The sequence below is a fragment of the Lutzomyia longipalpis genome, chromosome 4 (assembly GCF_024334085.1).
Source record: "Lutzomyia longipalpis isolate SR_M1_2022 chromosome 4, ASM2433408v1".
Taxonomy (NCBI): Eukaryota; Metazoa; Arthropoda; class Insecta; order Diptera; family Psychodidae; genus Lutzomyia; species Lutzomyia longipalpis.
Genome location: NC_074710.1, coordinates 19,466,724 through 19,486,907, shown reverse-complemented (window position 1 = coordinate 19,486,907; position 20,184 = coordinate 19,466,724). Strand labels below are relative to the sequence as shown.

The window sequence follows — 20,184 nt, the reverse complement described above, 5'->3', positions numbered from 1 at the left end:
ATTCTTTTGACATTAATGCCTAAACTTTGACGAGAATTTCTATTCTTTTGACATTAATGCCTAAACATTTGACAGAAATTTCTATTCTTTTGACATTAATGCCTAAACTATTGACAGAAATCTGTATTCTTTTGATATTAATGCCTAAACTTTTGACAGTGATTTTTGCATTCCTTATAATTTCCTAAAAAATTAAAATGTGTTGACATTTACGCCTAAATTTGTTTTCGCGATTTTTGTCTTAGAATTTAACACCTAAAACTTAATAATTGAATTCTTTATTGGATATGAAAATAAGGAAAATAATATATTTCTGACATCAATGCCTAGCCGTTTGAGATCAATCCCTAAAATCTTGACAAGGATCTCTAAACTTAAGACAGGAATCTCTATTTTTTTGACACTAATACCTAATCTCTTGACAGATATCTTCAAACATTAATACTAACAAATAGTTTTTGACATTTATTCGTTACGTTAAATTTTGACAGAAACTTACTCTTCATTTTAATGCTTAAAGTTTTAATAGGAATTCTTAAACTTGTGACATTGACGCAGAAACATCTCACAAAAGAATCAAAAAGTTTCCCAATAATGCCCAAAAATCTTTCTAGCTCATTATATTTTCCTTTAAAAGTAAACGGTTTTTAGTTTTGAAATTAATGCCCAAAAAACGTTAAATTTTCTGACATGTCTAAAATTAAAAGTCAATCATAACGCGTCCAGTTATTAAAGTTGGTATACCACAACGCGGATGGGTCAGTCTATGCGTTGTAATTTAATTTGTGAGCAGAATTAGTAGGCAAAGTTGATTTTTTTTATGAAATTCATCAATATGAAAGATAAAAATGCTCATATCTGAAGTTCTATAAGACCTACAGAAATTTCTTGACTAGTTTTGGAAAGTTCTTGAAACAAGCTATAAGTTGACATATATATCAATAATTTTCAAGGTCACATCTAGAACAAAAATGGCGGATATTTGTTTGATCAAAACAGTTTTTTGCACTTTTTGTCCTCAAGGAATGGTTCTTGAGGTTTTCAATGTTCTAGAAAGTTGTAGAGTTTTGCAAAACCTTTAATTTGATACCAAATTGAGCAAAATTGGACAAGCAAAACAGGAGATATGGCTCTTAGAACTTTTCAAATACAAGAAATTTTCAAATGGTCATATCTTCTAAACGGCGACATAGATTTTCTTCATTTTCGGACTGGTGCAAGATTATTAGTCCTGCTATAACATATCAAAATTTAAAGAAAATCTATAACAGATGTTCTGAGATATAGCCCCTTAAAGTTAGGCAATTCTTGTTTTTGATTTTAGCGCCTCTTGCGGATGTTTTTGGAACTTGGAATGCTCCAGACAGTTGTAGGGCTTCTCAATACCTTTCATTTGATACCAAGATGGTCCAAATCGGTCAAGCCGTTCTTGAGTTATATCGAAAAAAACACTTTTTGCTTTAGGCCGCCATATTTGCTAAACCGCTTGACCGATTTTCAAGTATGAATTGTTGATAAAAACGTCTCACTGAGCTCTACAACATACTAAAATTTCAGACCTCTAGCTATAAGGGAACTAGTTGATGGTATTTCAAAATGGCGGACGGCGGCCATTTTGAATTTTAATAATGCAAAAAAATGAAAATTTACACCCACATTTCCATAGAAAACTTCAAACCGGAAGTCTCTATTTATTACCGTTCTCGAGCTATAAGGCAAAGTTTGGACCACCGGAAGGCCGGCCGGCAGGCCGGCAGGCCGGCCGGATCAAAAATTTTCCACCACCATTTTCGTAATGTGGGAAGTCTAAAACGTGCTCTTACCAAGTTTGAGTCCGATCTGAGGTGGTCGGTTTTTCCGTTGATTACAATACTTGGTATGCCACGATTGTGGTATACCAACTAATTAAGTAAGCTTCTCTATCTAAAACTAGATGAAAATCCTGATATAACAAGATACCGTGAAAATTCTTTTTAATTTAAAAAAAAAGTTTTAAAAAAGTGAGAAAAGTAATAAAAAAATGGCCAATATGCAAAAAATCTGAATGAAATTAAGTCATTTCCCGCTGACCTCTGCAAGACTTTTTTTTCAGAGAGGTTTGATTTTCGTCCTTTTTGTGGGTTTTTCGCCGAGAGTGGCAAAAAGAAATCTCCTCAAATGCAAAGTTTAAATTTCTCGGGGGTATTTTACGACTAAAGGGTGTGCTCGGAATTGGGGGTGGTGGTGACTGTGTAATTGGAATGGCATGTTTGGGGGGAATTTTTGAATTTGTGGGTAACTCACCCCCAAAATCTGGACGCACGCTGTTGTCATAGCCACGCAGCAGATTGTCCAGCAAGTCGGAAATGTTGGCGTGGTTGTTCCTCTGCGTGAGCTGAATCTTCTGTCCCATGGTAGCTGTGGTCAGCAGCAGGAGTACCGGCCAGCTGGGCACCATGTCAGAGGTCACAGGGCGCCCACGAGTACCCGCATCACAACCTCCACACTTCCACAAATGAATTTCTCCCCAAAAGAATGCTCATTTAGTCCACAAATTGAAATAAAAAAAAACTGCAAATGGGAAAAAATGAATAAAAAAATTGTTAATTGCCCTAAAACCCATAAAGCATATAAGAGCATAAAAGCATTGACTCAGCATACTCCAGGATGGGAAATAAAATCAAAATTAGAACAATTATTTGAGGCATTTTTTGGAGGAAAATTGAGAAAAATCTCCTTGCAATGTTTTTATTAATTTTCGTCCTCAAAATATTCTTCAGGAAATCCACAAAATTAACTCATTGACTCGCCTTTTCCCCCTTGAAAATTAGGAGAGAAAAACAACAGCCATGAAGGGAGTACAGAGGAAGAAAAGTTAATGGGCTAGAGATATTAATGATGATGCGAATTAATTCCAAGTAGGTACATTTTTTTGCCATTTCCGGGATTTTTGCTGACCACAGTTGGTCATCATTCCATCTGATCCCTCCATCATGGTGAAATACCCACAAATTCCCACAAAACTTGGCACGACGGGAACATTTTGTGGCATTTTATGCTTCCGTTAATATTTCTGTGGAAGCCGAATAATTTAAATTCATTTAGAGAACATTAAAAAGCATCTTGAAAAGCTTTTTTGTGAGGAATTTAATGAATTTTTCTTTGAGATTTCTTTGTTATAAAGATAATAAAAGATTTATGAGGTTATGTATAGTTTTGGAGGCGCTGCAATCGTCAAGGGGGACGCTCTAGGACCTTTAAAAATACAAGAACTAAAAATTATACTTTTATTATTTAAATTTAAATATTTCCTTTGAATGTTAAGTCCTTAAATCAATTTACTTCTTCTACTTTCCTTTCTTTTTATTCAGAAACTTAAAGATTAAACTAAAAGACAGACAAAAAAGACATGACAAAAGTCTCCACAACTCCTGTAACCTTTTAGCCGTAGAAAGGAGGCCAACGAGGCAAAGAGAAACCAAAGAGTACTCCCCCAACCGAAAGTAATCTCCATTTTGAGTGATATTTCGGGGGCAAATGCGAGGGGACGGGGAGCAAGTTGGGATGGGATGAGGTCAGGTGAATCGCATGGACGGTGTGTGATTGAAAGGAAAAATTGGGCGCGAGAAATTTTCTTCCTTCTTATGTGCATTTAGAGTGGAAGTTTATCTGTGAAAATCATTCCAGGTGGAAAATTGGCGTGATTTTCTTCCAGGAAAAATCGCGCAATGGGGTGGAGATGTGTTGAAAAGATTAAATTAGTGTCGAATAGCCATTGAAATTGAATCACAAGCTCTAGGGAGCACAGAATTAAAATGAATTTGAAATGAGAAGAAAAAATGAATCACTTGGCACATAATAAAATTTACATTTTCCACCCTCACGAGGGAGGGAGGGGAGTGTGTGGAAAATCTGTGTAGATTCCTCGGCCATATGCGTAATTCGATGTGACCCTTTATAGAAATCCATTTTTCCTCTTGGTCCTCAAACGGGGACGATTTATTCAGCCACTCAATACACAATCGGGCTCCTTCTTCTTCACGTCATCAGGGCGGCGTTTCTTGTTGTCGCGATGCTCGGCATTCGCTGTCGCCGTCGCAGCACTTCCTTCTGAAGCTCGAGATCCCGCGTCGTCGTTGATAACTCCTTTCTCCTTGCACCCAGGCCCGTACACAGATGGCCGGGTGATCTCAATTGCCGTGTGACGCAATTGACGACGTCACTAGATCCGCAGGGGATGCTTCTACCCCACGGGAAGGCATAAATGCTGGCTCATGGGATGCCCAAGTTGAATTTCTTCGGCTCGATGAGACTCTCCAATTTGACGGGGAGTGAGCCGGCTTGGGTGATGAATCACTGTCGTCACAGACGCTCTTCCACCTCTGCTGAACTCCCGAATTGTCAGGGAGTAAGTCGTGACACGAATTGCAGGTCACGAAAGGCTCCGGATGAAATCCCTCGCCTTGACAGTGCTCCCTAAATTGGCTGGGAGGCTGTCGTCACCGATGGTGGATCACTGCTGCTTCTGATGAGCTTCAAACTCTGCAGAACTCTCTGAATTGCCTGAGAGTGAGTCGTGTCACAAGTTGTGGATCACGAGGGGCTCCGGATAAAATCCCTCGCCCTGGCGGAACTCCCAAATTTGACGGGGAGTGTGCAGTGGCACGGTAGCTGCCACTGGACGCCAATTGCAGCAAATACTTCCGTTCTTCTGATTCCTCACCGCGGCAGGCGGCGTATCTCTTCCACTTCACGGGTGGCACACTTCACAGGATGGCCACTGGGGCCCAGGGGGATTTCGCCCCAACTGGTACGTCCGACTCGCACGGAAAATTAGGTCTTTTCCTGTCGGTCTCCCAAGGTGTACTAAACTTTTCTCTGTCAAGAAGAAGAAGGCATATTAAATTGCCCCACCCCAAAACCCACACAATACATACACATACAAAAGATCATTGGCGTAAGTTGGGTTTTGGAGACTTATTTGAATTGATCGTTAATTCTCCCATAATGACAAATTTTCAAATTTTGTGCACGTTACACCTTTTTGTGAGTATCCCTCAAAGGAAGCTTCTCATTTGCATGACACACGCAGTTGGGTTGAGGCTTTTATTTGAGAGAACGAAAGGTCGGGACAAGAGGATTGTTGGGGTATCAACTCATGTGGTTTCTTCTCAAAGAACCAATTAGTAAGCCCATGAAAGGCAGCCACTTTAGCCACAACTCCTGCCCACAGAATCAATCACTTCTTGCTTTCTCTCTCTCCACATCCATCAAACACTATACACATCCCAATTTCATCAGAAAGCAATGAGGAATGATGAAGGAAGACATGGTGAGAGTCAAGAAATGAAGAGATATTGATTTGTTGATTTCAGTTTATGACACTTCAAGCCCATTTTTGAACTTTAGCGTCCCTCTTTGTTGCAACAGCGCCACCATAATTATTGCAAATGGCCGCCAGGGGAAATAAGTTTTATTTAAAATTATATTAAGTGGTAGTTAAACAAATTTCACAACTTAATGATTTTCTTGAGTGATTTTTGCCCCAATTTTGTTACAAAAAATATCAAAATTTTACTTTAATTCTCATTAAATAGCCAAATATTGATTAAAGCTTAGTATTTCCATATTTGTAAAATATTCTTCCTTTACGATATGTTCCAGTAGAGTTTGCAAAATTATTTCACAATCTCTTAAAACTAAAACAATGATTTTTTGTATTGATTTCAATATACTGAAGTTCTTTTGGACATTTAGCGTCCCTCATTGTGACTACAGCGCCATTGCATTGGATTAATTACAAATACATAGTCAAGAAAACTATAACTGTCACTGGTTTCTTTAATGTTACCTTTTTTCATGTCGAAAATTGTTGGGAAAAATAGAAATTACTATTAAAGAAATCTTTTAAAAGCAATGCAAACGGGTAATGTCTCGTATTTAAGGCTTCAGCGTCCCTCTTGGTGACTACAGCGCCACGTAGATTTTATTGTAAATGCCCACCATGACACCTTAAAGAAGTTTCTTAACTTTTAATTCAAAATCAATTCTTTAAGGAATATTCATATTCTTTGTGGTAAATTAAAATGTCCCAGTTTCACAGAGGACGCGCAGAATCCTCATGGAAGGTCTCATCCAACGTAACTCTCAATATAATCGTTTGCAATGTCATCAAAGTGCGAGACATTTTCAAGTGCATTCCAGTGGGCCCTTCAGCACGGAACTTTTGTGGGAAAATCAATCAAGCACGTGCTTGGCATTCGAGACATTGGGGAAAGCCCTGGGTGTGCTTTACAAAGTCCACGCATTTGGGTTATTTTTGGGAGCACGAGAGCGATGGGGAAGGGGAGCTACATCGACAGGAAATGTGCAAAAATTTCGGAAAAAATGATTAATTTGAATTTTTTGTACGTTGCACTCAGTTGGGGGTCAGGAGTTGTGTTGAGGCAATAAAATTCAATCATCGTAGCGTCTTATCGAATAAATTGATGGCGATTCCTGATAAAACTATCTTTGCGGGGCTTATCGATTAATTAGACTCCCTCTAATCCGTATTACACTGATGGGAAAAACTTTGTGTATAAATACTGTGAGGTTTGGACGTTTGGAGTATAGTTGAACAGTGTTCTCCTTCCCATTTACACGAACAACCATGAAGTGTAAGGACTAAGAAAGAGGAAGTTAAGATTTTTCTTTAACTTGGACTACTCGTTTTGCAGGCATTCTTCTAGGTCTTGCGTTCTTTGCTGCTGGAGCTTTGGCAGCTCCTCTGGCCGGTGAGGTTGCAGTCACCTTTGATGGTGCAAGTATATCCCATGGTCGTCCTGCTTGTCAAACACCTGAGGAGCTGAGGACACGACTCTACAGGCACAACTGGGATCCATCCCAATATTGGCAATGCGATGAACTGAATAAGCCAGCAGAGATGAAGTCTTGCCCCGAAGGAGCCCTCTTCTCCGAGGAACGAAGAACGTGCGTTCCTAAACAACAGTGGAGGTGGTCTAGTCCTCATGATCCACCAAGTATGGCACGATGGAATGGTGCTCCACCAGCTGGTGGTATCTGTCCCGCTGATAATCCATCCTGTCCACCATGCCCAACTCCCTGCCCTCCTTGCCCAGACACAACGACAACCTGCCCTCCTTGCCCAACAACTACTACACCCTGCCCACCCTGCCCTACAACTACTACACCCTGCCCACCCTGCCCTACAACTCCCACAACTACAACAACAACAACAACCACCACAACAACCACAACTACAACGACAACCACCACTACAACCACTCCTTGTCCACCATGCCCTACAACGACAACTCCTTGCCCTCCCTGTCCTCCTACCCCCTGTCCACCGTGCCCTGATACCACCACAACGACCCCCTGCCCCCCGTGTCCTGATATCACCACAACAACTCCTTGCCCACCATGCCCGCAGGAGATGATCTGCTTGGAGCACCACATGGGACTCCAATGGCCAGGCAGTCAATCAAATACCTTCATTGTCTGCCACACAATCAACATGCCCGGAATTGAGATGGCCTGTCCAGCAGGACAGAACTTCTTCTTTGAGCAGCAAATGTGCCTGTAAAATCTCCCACAATGGAGCACCGAGGACTCCCCAAGTACAAAGACCACAAAGCTTAAATTGGACAAAGGACGCCAGCAAAATAATTTATAATTTAACGTAACCCCTTAGAGTTTCCCCGTAGAACCTCTGTAGTAGAACCTTATTCCCCTAGTTTTCCCCCCTTTAGTCAAATGATAAAATAAAGCAAATTAAAATTGATATTTTCTTTTATTTACTTTGGGAATATTTACGAAACTTTAGACTCTTTTTCAGCCAGAATTTCATTTTTTTTATTTGTGGTAAAATACCAAAGTTTCAACAATTTGTTCTTTTAATCGGTTTACAATGTTCTAGAGAGTTGTAGGTAGATTATTGCGAGACCTTTCTAACGATAGGTCAAATACCTTTGTACGCGTAAAACTTACAGGGATACAAAGGAAAGCATTTTTTTATTGTAAATTTCGTTCTATACATCAATGAAGCACTGATGCATATGCTTCTTGATCAAAAATGTAAAAAGTTTCAATAGGTGCGTGGTTTAGTTATTTTTTTTACAATTACTTCTAACTAAAAACTCAGCAATATATTCAATTTTCATGAAAATTCTATTAGTAAGGAGAGAATAAATTGAAAATCCGGATTAAAATCTTGTCTCTGCCATGAGAAATTAGTAGTGAGGGTAGTGAGAGTTAAGGAAGAAATTTTTGGGAATTAAATTTACTTGTTTATTCTCATGACAAATATGAATTTCCCAAAAATTCTTTGTCTCTTCAACACAAGTCCTTTCACACAGAAACTTCCCTCTTCGTGCCAAGTTTTCTTCACAACGACAAACCATCCCCGCCGGAAAGTTCTCACATTTTTGGGGGCAATTCGCCTCCCTCTTTGCATGGCGAGCTGCCTTTCAGAGCATTCAAATAAATTCTTCGCCAGTGAGATGGAAAAGGGATGGCGCCCCGGCGGATATTTGGGCAGGAAATGAGATACAAAGCTGTGTGAAGAAAAGTGAAAGGAGCCACCATATGTCATTAACACACTTTAAAATGTGATTATGAAGCTCTTTTGTGAAGACATGAGATAGTAGCCAGACTGGAAAGTTCTTTAGCAATATGGGGAGGGGGGGGAGGGATGAAATTCTAGGGGTTGAAGAAGAATCCATAGTGGCGTCCTTATAAAAGTAAAATGGAAATTAGAGTGGGAGGAAGTGACGAAATGCTTTGAATTTAATAAGCAAAGAATATTAAAGATTTTATGGAAGATCTTTTAACCATCCTTTATAGTTTCTAAGGGATGATTTGAAGGATCTTTCAGGAATTACATGATCCCAACCCCAATCTAGCAAAATTTTCTAAAGGACTTTTCAGTTAAAAAAAATCAATTCAAATAATTTCAATCGATTTTGAATAGTTTAACCGTTGAACAACGAAAAAATGTTCATTTCTCTGTAAAATCTCTAGCTATGCAACATTCTCTGTTCACTTTTTAGTCTATTTGGAGCGTCAAAAATGTGAGATTAAAATCCCCACAGAGTGGTCAAAGTTCATCCACAACCACCCTCACACTCCGTTCGTTGTACGCTTTGGCATTCTTGACGCGCCAGAGGGGTATCCAACACGAAAGAAATTGCGCTAAAAAGAGGAAGCAATCACGTGCGAGACACAATCTCGTGGATATTTGCACGGAGTATCATCCCTCGCCCGATTTCTTCCCTCACACCTGGAGGCAAAAGAATCCATTACGGATGAACACAGCGCGCCCTCCTCTCGTTCTCCCATCCCCTGCCAATGCTCTAGCTAATGTCAATCCTCGACACGGCCTCTCAATCAGCCACTCCTCCCCCCTCAACCTCCAGCATTTGGAGATTGAAGGTTGTTGTGTGAGGAAGAGCGCCTACCCATTGATATTTATCTGAGATGCCTCTCAATTGCGGCAATTTACACTCTTTCGGCATTACACTCGAAATTATCCTCCTCAATCACGATGACTCTAAATCTCATCAGAAGGGGCCTCGTTGAGAGCTCTTCGGCGACACCTTTACACCTTTGCGCGGTAATTTATTGACAATGAGACCATGTGAAAGCATCATCTCCTCACTCTAAAGTTCATTTAGGAGTTAACTTTTGCAACAGAGTTGCGGGGAAAGTATTGGCGAGAAAATTAATAGATAAAGATTAATGATGTTAACCTCTTGTAGGCTGTGAGTAAAATACTTAGAGAAACAGTCGTGGAGTGTAGATGACCGACCCCACAGATTTTTTTTTATTAATTAAGCCAATTTTTGGAATCTTGGGACAGTCTAGAAAAGGCTTTTGCTACCTTTAATGTTAAAAAAATTAAACTGAACTAGAAATGGTTTTGTTAAAGAATTTTCGAAAATCTTTCTAATCAATAAAGTAGAAAAGTGCATTTTTCCGCGGATGTTTTGGGGGCTCAAAACTCTTTCTTTTACCTCTTAAACAATGATATTCATTAGTAAAATGTGAATTGCGGGTGCATTTGCAGAAAATACTAAAAGAAAATCAACAAAAAATTGGAACTAAAGGCATGATAAAGAGTCTGCTATTCGAATTTTTGAATTTTTTAAGCTTTAAAAAGAGTTAAAAGTAAATATCCTTTCAGGTAATCAAGGAAGTTCTTTACAAATGAATATGCATTAGAACTATAAGAATTACAGTGCAATAATACACCTAGGTCAGTTACCTACCCCTCATGGCACATGAAGGGTTAAGAAGTTGATATAAATATGGTTTGAATTCTTCGAAATATTTGATAATTTTTTTTTTATTCATTACGGGTTCCATCAATTCAGATGATTTCCCTTGATAATTTTTGATGAATATTTTCAAATTCTGTATAATTTGCTTGATTTATAATAAATGGGTCGTATTCAACGACTAAGAAATCCTTGAAATCGTTGAAATTTAAAAGATTAGGTGCAGGTATTCCGAATAATTCTAACATAAGATGCGAATATTTGAATATTTTTCATGGAGATAAAATATTTCAAAATCTTCCACAACGAAAATTATATTCGTCTCACAATGGAAAGGACGAAAGGACGTTGCAAAGCCACGCGTTCTTTCGTCATCCTTAAAGCCACACACGTACTTCGTTGTGGGAAATGTTGTCGTCAATCAAAAATTTGGAAATGCTTTTTGTAAATAAACACAAATTTAGATTGATGTCGAGAGTCCATCGTGTGGTAAATGGAAGCACTTTGTGTGCGAGGGTGCAAGGAGTCAATGGGAATATCCTGTGTGGATGTCCTCTTGAATAAATCAAAATCCTTTTGTTCGTGTGGCGTCAATCGTACCGCCGGATTTTCCATCAATTTGAGCGGAAAATGCGTGTATGGTGTGGGTGGATAAATAGATAAGCCAGAAAATGGAGAAAAATGGAAAATCGAATGTTTTTTTGGGAAAATATTATTTCAAAAATTGGCCGATTTGCGGAGAAGGATTTTCACGCGAAAGCTCCATCAATATATTGCCAATTGGCCATTTTCTTTGCCCTGTATTTGTTTATTTATTCATCACCCACACAAACAAAATAATACAGCATTATTGTGAGGAAAACCTCCAATAATTAACTTTCCATCCCATGCCCATCGCAAAAGGAAATTATTCCTTCAGGGCATGTCTTCCAATATATTTGATTTGAGTCCAAGAGAAAGCTCCCAATTTAGCACTCACAAATTTTTGATTGAATTTTCTAATAAAGGAGAAATTTTTGAAAATTCGCCAAGATTCTCAATAAAATTAAAAGGATTTTCCACTTTTTTATTTTGCAAAATTGGCAAGAAAAAAAAAACGAAAAGAGAAATAAAAGGAGAATTTAGTTGAAAAATTTTCCATTACAGACATTCCTTGAAAAATTAGTATATTCTCAGACTTATTAACCCCTAAATAGTCCTTAATATACATAGAACAATTACCTATAACTTGAAGTACAAAAGAAGGTCCAACATTGGACAAAAGGAAGTAAACTGGAGCAGCAGAGAAGTAAGCCAAAAATACAAGAAGTTTATTGCACGCACATCCTTGTGCGCTTTTTCCTTATCCTTTAACTTTTCTTCTTCCCACCTCATCCCCCTTTTGCAGAACATTCTGCTGAGTGTAAATTTTATTCTATTCCAAACGTTATATTGCCTTTTTATTTTCCCATTGAGTTTTGGCGCAAAGCAAAAGAAGTGTCCTCTTTATTCATTTACAATTTGCCAAAATACTTTTTTTATTCTTTATTAATTCCATACAAACCCTCATCTGGCTTTATGCTATATTGCTTAGCACCGTGAGAAGACAATCTGTGTAAAATATTTAAATTCTTGGCACAGAAGGACGTTGTTAAAATAATTCGGAATGAAGGAAAAAACAGGACACATTAGCTGGAAAATAGAGAGAGAAAAAAACCTTAAGGGAAATAAAGTCCATTAAATAATTACTCACACAGCTGAATTTCGTGCAAATTGTGAGACATTTTGTGGAATTTTGCAAATGATTTATCAGCAGTGAAATAACTGAAATCAGGCCATTGGAGATTGATCTTTGATTGACGGTTAAATGTGAAATTTTAATGCGAAAAGGATATAAAATAATTAACGTGTGATTTAGGGTGACTAATTTTTGGCAAATATCGCGCGAAGTGGTGCAAATTTGAAGCCATGGCGGTCTCATTGGAAAAACATAAATTTTCCCTCCCGTTGGGAACATTAAAATACAATCAGAATAGGCCGAATAAAATATTTAAACCACATAAATTTTTTTTTTCAATATTTCAATGTAAAAGATTCAATTAAGGGGGTGAATAGGTTCGATTTCTGGGTTTAGTGAGTAGGAACTTTTTTGCAGATTTTTTTCTTTCGGTTTCTCAATCAATTGCAATTTGAATCTAGCAACAAGAAACTTTAAAAATCCAACGATTAGTTTTTATTTTGAAGGAGTTTGAAGTTTATTCTAACGCTTGACATTTTCTTTTAATTTTTTTAAAAGTTTTTTTTTCAGTATTTGATGCCCTTCACAAAAGTTTGAATTTACTTTTACCGTTTGAAGTTCTTTTTCTAACATTTAAAAATCATTTTTCACACTTGACGTTTCTTTTTCAACGTTTAACCTCTTTTATAAGATTTGACGTTAATTTTCTAACATTTGACACTTCTGTTCGAAAATTTGACAACTTTTTTTGATGTTTAATATACATTCTAATGTCTCATGTTTATCTTTCGAACATTTATTCGACGTTTATTTTAAAACATAATTTGTCAAATTTTCAAACGTTTGACATTATTTATTCTAACGTTTAACGTTTCTTTTTCAGCGTTTAATGACTCTTTAATAAGATTTGTCAAATTTTCAAACGTTTGACATTATTTATTCTAACGTTTAACGTTTCTTTTTCAGCGTTTAATGACTCTTTAATAAGATTTGTCAAATTTTCAAACGTTTGACATTTATTCGTTTGACGTTTAAATACTATCAATTTTTCAAACAGAACTTTAAAAAGTATTTTTATAAAAATATTAAATTTGAACGTTTTCGAAGCAAACTTCTAACCTTGAATTTTAAATCATTCTATAGCTCCTTGTTCATTTAAAATAGAACGGAATGTTGCATAAATTTTTAATCCCACAGATCTTTTTCAACACAAAAAATAATATCAAATTTTTAAATTTTCTCCTTAAAATATTTTTTAAAAATTTCAGTTATTTTTTTTTGCACAAATAAAAAAAAAACAACTCACAAATAATTTGAATATTCAGTGAATTCTTGAAGATTTGTCCTGAAAATGCACAATTCGGATAATTTATCCTCCCTTATGTTCCTCATAAAATTCCCATCTTTATGTTTCTTGAGAACTACAACTCATAAAAAGCCACTAAAATATCTTTCACTCTGTTTCTCACTCAATTTTTGATTTATTTACAACACCACGCGATGAAATACTTTAAAATAAAATCACTTCAAAGTTGCTCCTCAAAAAAAAGTTCTTAAAATTAATTGTTTTTCATCCTTTAAATTCCAAATTAAGAACTTCCAACTGATTAAGGAGCTAAAGTTAAATGCAAAGAACTTTATTTAGGAGAGCATCTCCTTAGGGCGTCTCGATGCACATCGCTGGGAAGGAAAAGTTCAACTGAAAGTGTTGCGTTCACGATGAAATCCATCAACTACTGCTCCACAAGAATTTCCACGCCACAGAGACAACCAGGCGTCTCCACTGACTTGCCGGAAGTTCTGCGCGCGCAAACATGTGCACGCCGGCTTGTTTACATTCTAAGGGATGCTCGGGGAGGGGAATTGGGGGATTATTGCACGGCAGTGGGTGGGTGGGTTGAAGCAATAAAGTCACCCAATCTCTGTAACCACTTTCGCGCCAAAAATCGGACGTGCAGCATAGCGGAATTCGCACCGCCACAGGTGATTTAGCCAATTAGGGGATGGATGGGAATTGAAGAAAATGATAGAGCTTCCGCGTCATTTTGTAGCAATTTCTGAAAGTCCTACAAATCCCGCATAAACCACCGGATATTGTCAATCAGTTGCTAATTCAGAAATTAATGAGATTCTTTGGGAAAATGGAGCAAATTCAACAGATCTCGGTGAGAATTGGAATGAATTCTCAACTCGTTTTAAGGACTTTTTTACGATGAAATGCAAGAAAAGGAAAACATTCATTTTGATGAGGGGCTTTTTAGAAGTTTTTTTTTGCTTTTTTAAAAGTATTTCCATTAAACTTATTTCTTCATCTTTGTGCACTTTCTTTTTCCCATTAATCTGTATAAATTCAATAAAATTAATCTTAATTTTAAATTTTTATTAGTTGTTGAAAAGTTTCAAACTGTACGTACACAACACATTCTTAAAGAAATATGATTGTGTATAAGCTTCCAGTTGTTGAATAAATGAATTTAAACTGAAACTATAATTTTGATGAAGCTTTCTACCGGAAAAAAAAATGGATTGAAAACTTAACCTCTAGGCCGCCAAGCGGGGTCGTTGAACGACCCCAGCCCTATATTTCGTGCTATAACTTAATAAATATAAAAGATACCATTCCCATCTTTTGGAAATAAGTTCTTTGGTTATCTGAGGAGGTTGTGTAAAAATTTCAGCTCAATCCGACTACCATAAGAAAAGTTATTAAGGAAAATGTAGAAGAAGGGAATTCAAAAATTGGTGTAACGGCCATGCTGCGGAAAATTTCTTAGAATGAAGTTAGTCACATCATAAATCATATGGTTGAAGGGAGTTGAAGGGTTGTGTTTACTTTCTCACTTTATCATCTCAGTGTCAGAATTATCGCAAATAAGTAACATAAACAACATAAAACATAATTAGAAGCATATAAATGTGCAAAACAATAAAGAATATTCGAGAAATATTGCCATTTATCACGGTGCGGGAAGTGAGGGGAATGTGGGGAAGTAGTGAAAAAAATAGCAGTTGCAGTCAACTTCGTGGCAAATTTCTCACGAAGAAAGTGTGAAAAATGAGTGAAAAATGTTTTTCCCTAATATCTTCTTCTGCGTGTTTCCGGGTGGCGAATTTGTGATGCAAGGGGCAAGAGGACTATATAAGGAGTCTAAAGGTAGTGACCCGACAGTTCCCGGTTGTATGGTTTATGAGAAAATCGACTTCCTTCTTGGGGTCGTTCAACGACCCCACCTTGGCGCTCTAAGGAAGCTCCAAGGTCTTGGCGGCCAGCAGGTTAAACTTTTTTGATCGATTTTGATTGTTTTCAAAATGTGTTGAGAAGTAAAGAGAATGAGATACATTAGAAACGTTTCTTTTTCAATTTTAAGCTAAAAATGAAAGTCTTTTTTATGATTTTGATTTAACCCTTTCGCGTTCTATGAGTCGCACGTAAACGCAAACGTGAAACATTAGATTTACTCGAATTTTAATGAGTTTAATTGTTGTTTAATGTTAAAAATGCATTTTTACATAAATGAGGCTAATAAAAGAAAACGATTTCACTAAGATTCTCTGAAAACGTTCAAAAAAATTCCTTAGAAAAATGTCAGATGTTTCAATGTTTTTATGTTTCATTTGAACGTGAAAGGGTTAAATTCCTTAAAATGTTTTTTCGAATGGCAAGAAAGCATAAAAAGAATAATCTCCTTTTAAATCTAAAATAAGAAAAACGCGAGAAAAATCGGCAAAATGTGAGCATAAACTAAACATCAATGACCTATATAAAGCAGGTTTAGTTTTCAGATCTTTTTTATGCTAATTTAAAGATTTTTTTTTAAATCTCTTTCCCTCTCATCGACTGATTCTTCTATCTGTTTGCGAATACAATTGGGCATGTGGTAGAGAAAAAGCTAGATGACTACTTTTAGAGAATTCTTTTAGAAAAAAAAACTCATATTCTAACCAAAAAACTTTAAGCATCATCAGTTGTAAAAGAAAATTCGATGAAGAAGCTTCTTCTTCGTTTATTCTTGTGAGTTATGTCGCATTTCCTACTGAAGTTCTATATCTTTGTGATTTTTTTAAGTGAAATTTCCCGCGATGGCATAGTTCATGCCAAACGCCCCCACATAATTATTATGTTGGGAGACGATATGGGTTTCAATGACGTCAGCTATCATGCTGCTTCGGAATGCCTAACACCCAATATTGATGCCATTGGGTATCAGGGGATGATCCTGAATCGGTACTACGCCTCTGATATGTGTACCCCATCGCGAGCTGCTCTCCTCACGGGGAGATACCCAGTTAATACAGGAATGCAAAATTTCGTAATAAGAAATTGTGAACCATTTGGTCTACCGCTTGATCTCAAAATCCTTCCTGAATACCTCAAAGAGGTTGGCTATAGAACGCATTTAGTTGGGAAATGGCATCTTGGATTCTGCAGGAAGGCCTTTACGCCAACTAAGAGGGGCTTTGATACATTCTTTGGTTACTACACCGGAGCTATTGACTACTTCACTCACCTGAGTCCAGAGCCAGGAACAAACGTAACCGGGTATGTGATGTTGAGTTTTCTTTTTGTAAAGTTTAGTAATTTTAATGCTCTCATTGCGTCATTAGAATGCGCAGATAGGGAAATTATTTGAAGAGAGTATAAGAAATTCAAGAAAAAGTACTTAACAATAAAATAAAGTGGAACAACTAAGAAGAACTTTTTCTCAAAAAAGTTCTATGTCTCAGACGTCGCGAAAGGGTTAATTCAAGGACTTATTAAGATTCTTTACGTTCAATGAGTCCAATATTTTCTTTCGTGTGAAAGCATAAAAATTAATAATCTCCTTTGGGAATGTTTTTCCCATATTCTACATCATATCGTATCAGTTTTAATTTATGAATTAATAAAACTAAAAAAGAATCACCGCTAAGAATACGAGCCTATTTATTTAAATCCAATAACCTATTTTAAAGCAGGTTTAGTTCTTCTGAATTTTTATGCTCATTAGTTGTTTTTTTGTGAGTTCTTTCACCTGTTTTGAATCTTCTCATCTCATCGGTTGATTCTTCACATCTTCTTTGCATTTTCTTGCACATTTTAATGATAAACACGTGCTAAAAAAACAGGTTGACCACTTTTTGGTGAATTCACTTAAAGAATTTCTTCGTTAACTTTGGCAATTTCTGTGCATCGTCAGTTGCAAAAAGAATTTTGTTGAAGAAACTTCTCTTTCATTTTCAAATCATGTGGTTTAATTTGGTGAACATTTGCGCCATTGTGGTGATTTTGAGTGAAAGTTCTCAGTGTTCAGAAGATGGATCACGTTTTGGCATAAAATACCCAAAAAGACCTCATATAATTATTATCTTGGGAGATGATATGGGTTTCAATGACGTCAGCTATCAGACTACTTCCGAGTACCTAACGCCAAATATTGATGCCATTGGCTATCAGGGAATGATCCTCAATCGACATTACGCCTCTGATATGTGTACCCCATCGAGATCAGCTCTCCTCACGGGGAGATACCCAGTTAATATAGGGATGCAGAATTTTGTGATTGCAAATTGTATGCCATACGGACTACCGCTTGACCTCAAAATCCTCCCTGAATACCTCAAAGAAGTCGGCTACAAAACACATATCGTTGGGAAATGGCATCTTGGCTTCTGCAGGAAGGCTTATACGCCTACAAAGAGGGGTTTTGATACATTCTTTGGATTCTACACTGGATCAATTGATTATTATACCCACATGAGTCCAGAATTTAGTACTAATGGGTGGGTAGTTGTCTCCATCTCAAATAATATTGTTCCTAAATATTTTAATTGATCATAAACCATTCATAAAAAGCTAAAAAAAAGTGAAGTAAAAAAATGAGAAAAATAGAAAGATTTGTTTAAAAAAAAATTAACGTTTTTGTACATGGAGCATATGCATTATCTGAGCTCCATTTATAATATATTTGAACTCAATGAACGAAAGTTACTTTCAAGGAACTACAGGACTGTGTACAGTACATATGTACCTCCTGAAGCTCCTAAAGCGTTAGCTGAGTGGAAAATTTCTGAAGGCTAATACTACCCGGAGACATTTTTCATTTTTTTTAAGTAGTTTAAGTCAACAGACACATGATTTTTCCCAGAAAATATGCTCTCGAGAGATTCTTCATGAACCCCGGAATCCTGCAAATTCTTTATATAAGTTATTTAAAAAAATGTTTCCGTGTAAAACTAGCTTAAGTCTACATAAACGTGATTTTTTCAAGTAGACTGACACATGTAATGCAGAAGAAAAAAAATATTCAAATTAACTTTGTTATAAGTTTTTCAAATCCTTCTGTTTTTCTTACAGTTTATCCTTGAAGATAAAAATGTTTTTTTTTTACTTTTAAATATGATTTTATTTTTTCATTTTCTGCATTGTTTCTATTCTTAGTTTGTATCTTTAATCGAATCCATGAGATCCACTAAAATGACTAAACTTCATAACAGATCAATGACTCCTGATCAAAAAAATCTGATTAATTAATTTTATTGCTTATTTTAGATACGATTTCAGAAGGAATTTAGATGTAACGTACGAAGGGGAAGGAGTTTATTCAACTTACCTCTTCACAAATGAATCATTGCGAATAATTCGTGATCATAACCCCGAAGAACCTCTCTTCCTCCTAACATCGTACAATTCACCTCATGCAGCTGCCAATTTTGGGACACCTTTGGAAGCACCGCAGGATGAAATCGACAAAATTTATTATGTAAAAAATAACGAAACTAAAATTTATGCTGCAATGGTGGCAGCAATGGACAGGGGAATTGGGCAAATTGTTGCTGAATTTTCGCATAAAAAAATGCTGAGCAATTCTATTGTGATTTTCTACTCGGATAATGGTGTTCCAGAGGAGGGATTGTTTGCAACCGTAGGCAGCAATTATCCCTTTCGTGGGGTAAGTAAAAATTTCAACAAAAAAAATATAGTAGTTATGGGTAATTCTGTAGGTTAGATTTGGTACGCTTCTTAAAAGTTCATAACTTTGCCGCTAGGGGCACCTTGGCAGCAAGCCAATGACTCTAACCTACAATTTTTTTCCAACGTTTTCTTAACTGATTCAAAAAATTAAAAATTAACGCTCAGGTATTTTTCTTCTAGCAAAAACATTCTCCATGGGAAGGAGGCTTAAGGGTTCCAGCAGTTTTATGGAGCCCATGGACTTTGAAGCAAAAAGTATCGGAAAACTTAATCCAGAACACAGACTGGATGCCGACCTTCCTAGCCTTGGCTGGTGTAAAACCAACACAGCCAATCGATGGATACAACATCTGGCCAACATTGACGGAAAACGTTCCCAGTCCTAGGTACGAGATAATCAACAATATTAACCCGATTGAGGGATGGAGTTCATACTACTACAAAGGATGGAAGTACATCAACGGCACAACGTCTGATGGGATGTTTGATGAATGGTACGGCACAAGAGCGGCTTATCAGCCATTTGCTGGGAAATACCCGGAAATTGTTAAATCAAGTCTCGCCTGGAAAGCATTAGCGCCATTTTCCCCGCGAAGTCTATCAAATAGACGCATGAGAGCGATGCAGCAGAGTACAAAGGTTGTCTGCCAACCACCTGTACCCTATGCAACAGAGTGCAAGCCCCTAGAGGCACCTTGCTTATTTAAAATCAACGAAGATCCGTGCGAGATTAACAATGTCGCTGCTATTTATCCCTTCCAAACCTACTTAATGCATATCCTTGTCAAAAGACTCGAAGCTCAGTCAAGGTATCCCGTGAGTAAACCTTCGGACTATGAGGCTTGCGATCCAAGGAAATTCAATGGAACCTACACGTGGTGGGTTGACTTAGAAGATCCTATGTATCAATGATCATTGATTCAAAAAATAACGTTTTTTGTAATAATTTAAATAAATAAAAAGTGAGGTTAAAATGAATTATTTCGGTTTTTGTCTTGTGCTATAGCACAGAATTAGTCAATCCTAGAAATTCTTAATGCAACAGTCCTTAAATTCTTATTATTCTTTACTTATGTATGTAAAAAAAAAGAGATCTAAGCTACAACTTAATTCGTACTGAACTACTATTACAATTATTAAAAAAAAAAATTGAATAAGAGCATCCAAATTAATATCCTCCTCAAATGCTTCATAAGACGCCGTAAATATTCATGCGAAAGGAATTTTTCAGCTTCTATTTTTCGAGATTTGAAAAA

The 20,184-nt window shown here is 36.9% G+C and overlaps 3 protein-coding genes across 4 annotated transcripts in view; 2 read left to right on the top strand and 1 right to left on the bottom strand.

Annotated features, from left to right (window-relative positions):
* Positions 1–20,184, bottom strand: part of LOC129794706 (gamma-aminobutyric acid receptor alpha-like) — a 117,067-nt gene that overhangs the window by 35,772 nt on the left and 61,111 nt on the right. The window contains exon 2 of the mRNA XM_055835553.1: positions 2,284–2,550. Coding sequence (XP_055691528.1) covers positions 2,284–2,437 — 154 coding nt within the window. The 5' untranslated portion in view covers positions 2,438–2,550. The remainder of the gene's footprint in view (positions 1–2,283; positions 2,551–20,184) is intronic.
* LOC129794751 (mucin-2-like) lies at positions 6,591–7,763 on the top strand. The gene is made up of 2 exons (XM_055835605.1): positions 6,591–6,638; positions 6,699–7,763. The coding sequence occupies exons 1-2, from the start codon at positions 6,632–6,634 to the stop codon at positions 7,565–7,567; spliced, it is 876 nt and encodes a 291-aa protein (XP_055691580.1). The 5' UTR covers positions 6,591–6,631; the 3' UTR covers positions 7,568–7,763.
* LOC129794700 (arylsulfatase B-like) lies at positions 15,941–19,903 on the top strand. 2 transcript variants are annotated; one of them, XM_055835547.1, is made up of 3 exons: positions 15,941–16,516; positions 18,506–18,905; positions 19,109–19,903. In XM_055835547.1, exons 1-3 carry the CDS (start codon positions 15,996–15,998, stop codon positions 19,838–19,840), a joined length of 1,653 nt encoding a protein of 550 aa, XP_055691522.1. In that variant the 5' UTR covers positions 15,941–15,995; the 3' UTR covers positions 19,841–19,903. The 2 variants fall into 2 exon arrangements, with proteins under 2 accessions (XP_055691522.1, XP_055691520.1); XM_055835545.1 differs by lacking the exon at positions 15,941–16,516 and adding an exon at positions 17,158–17,736.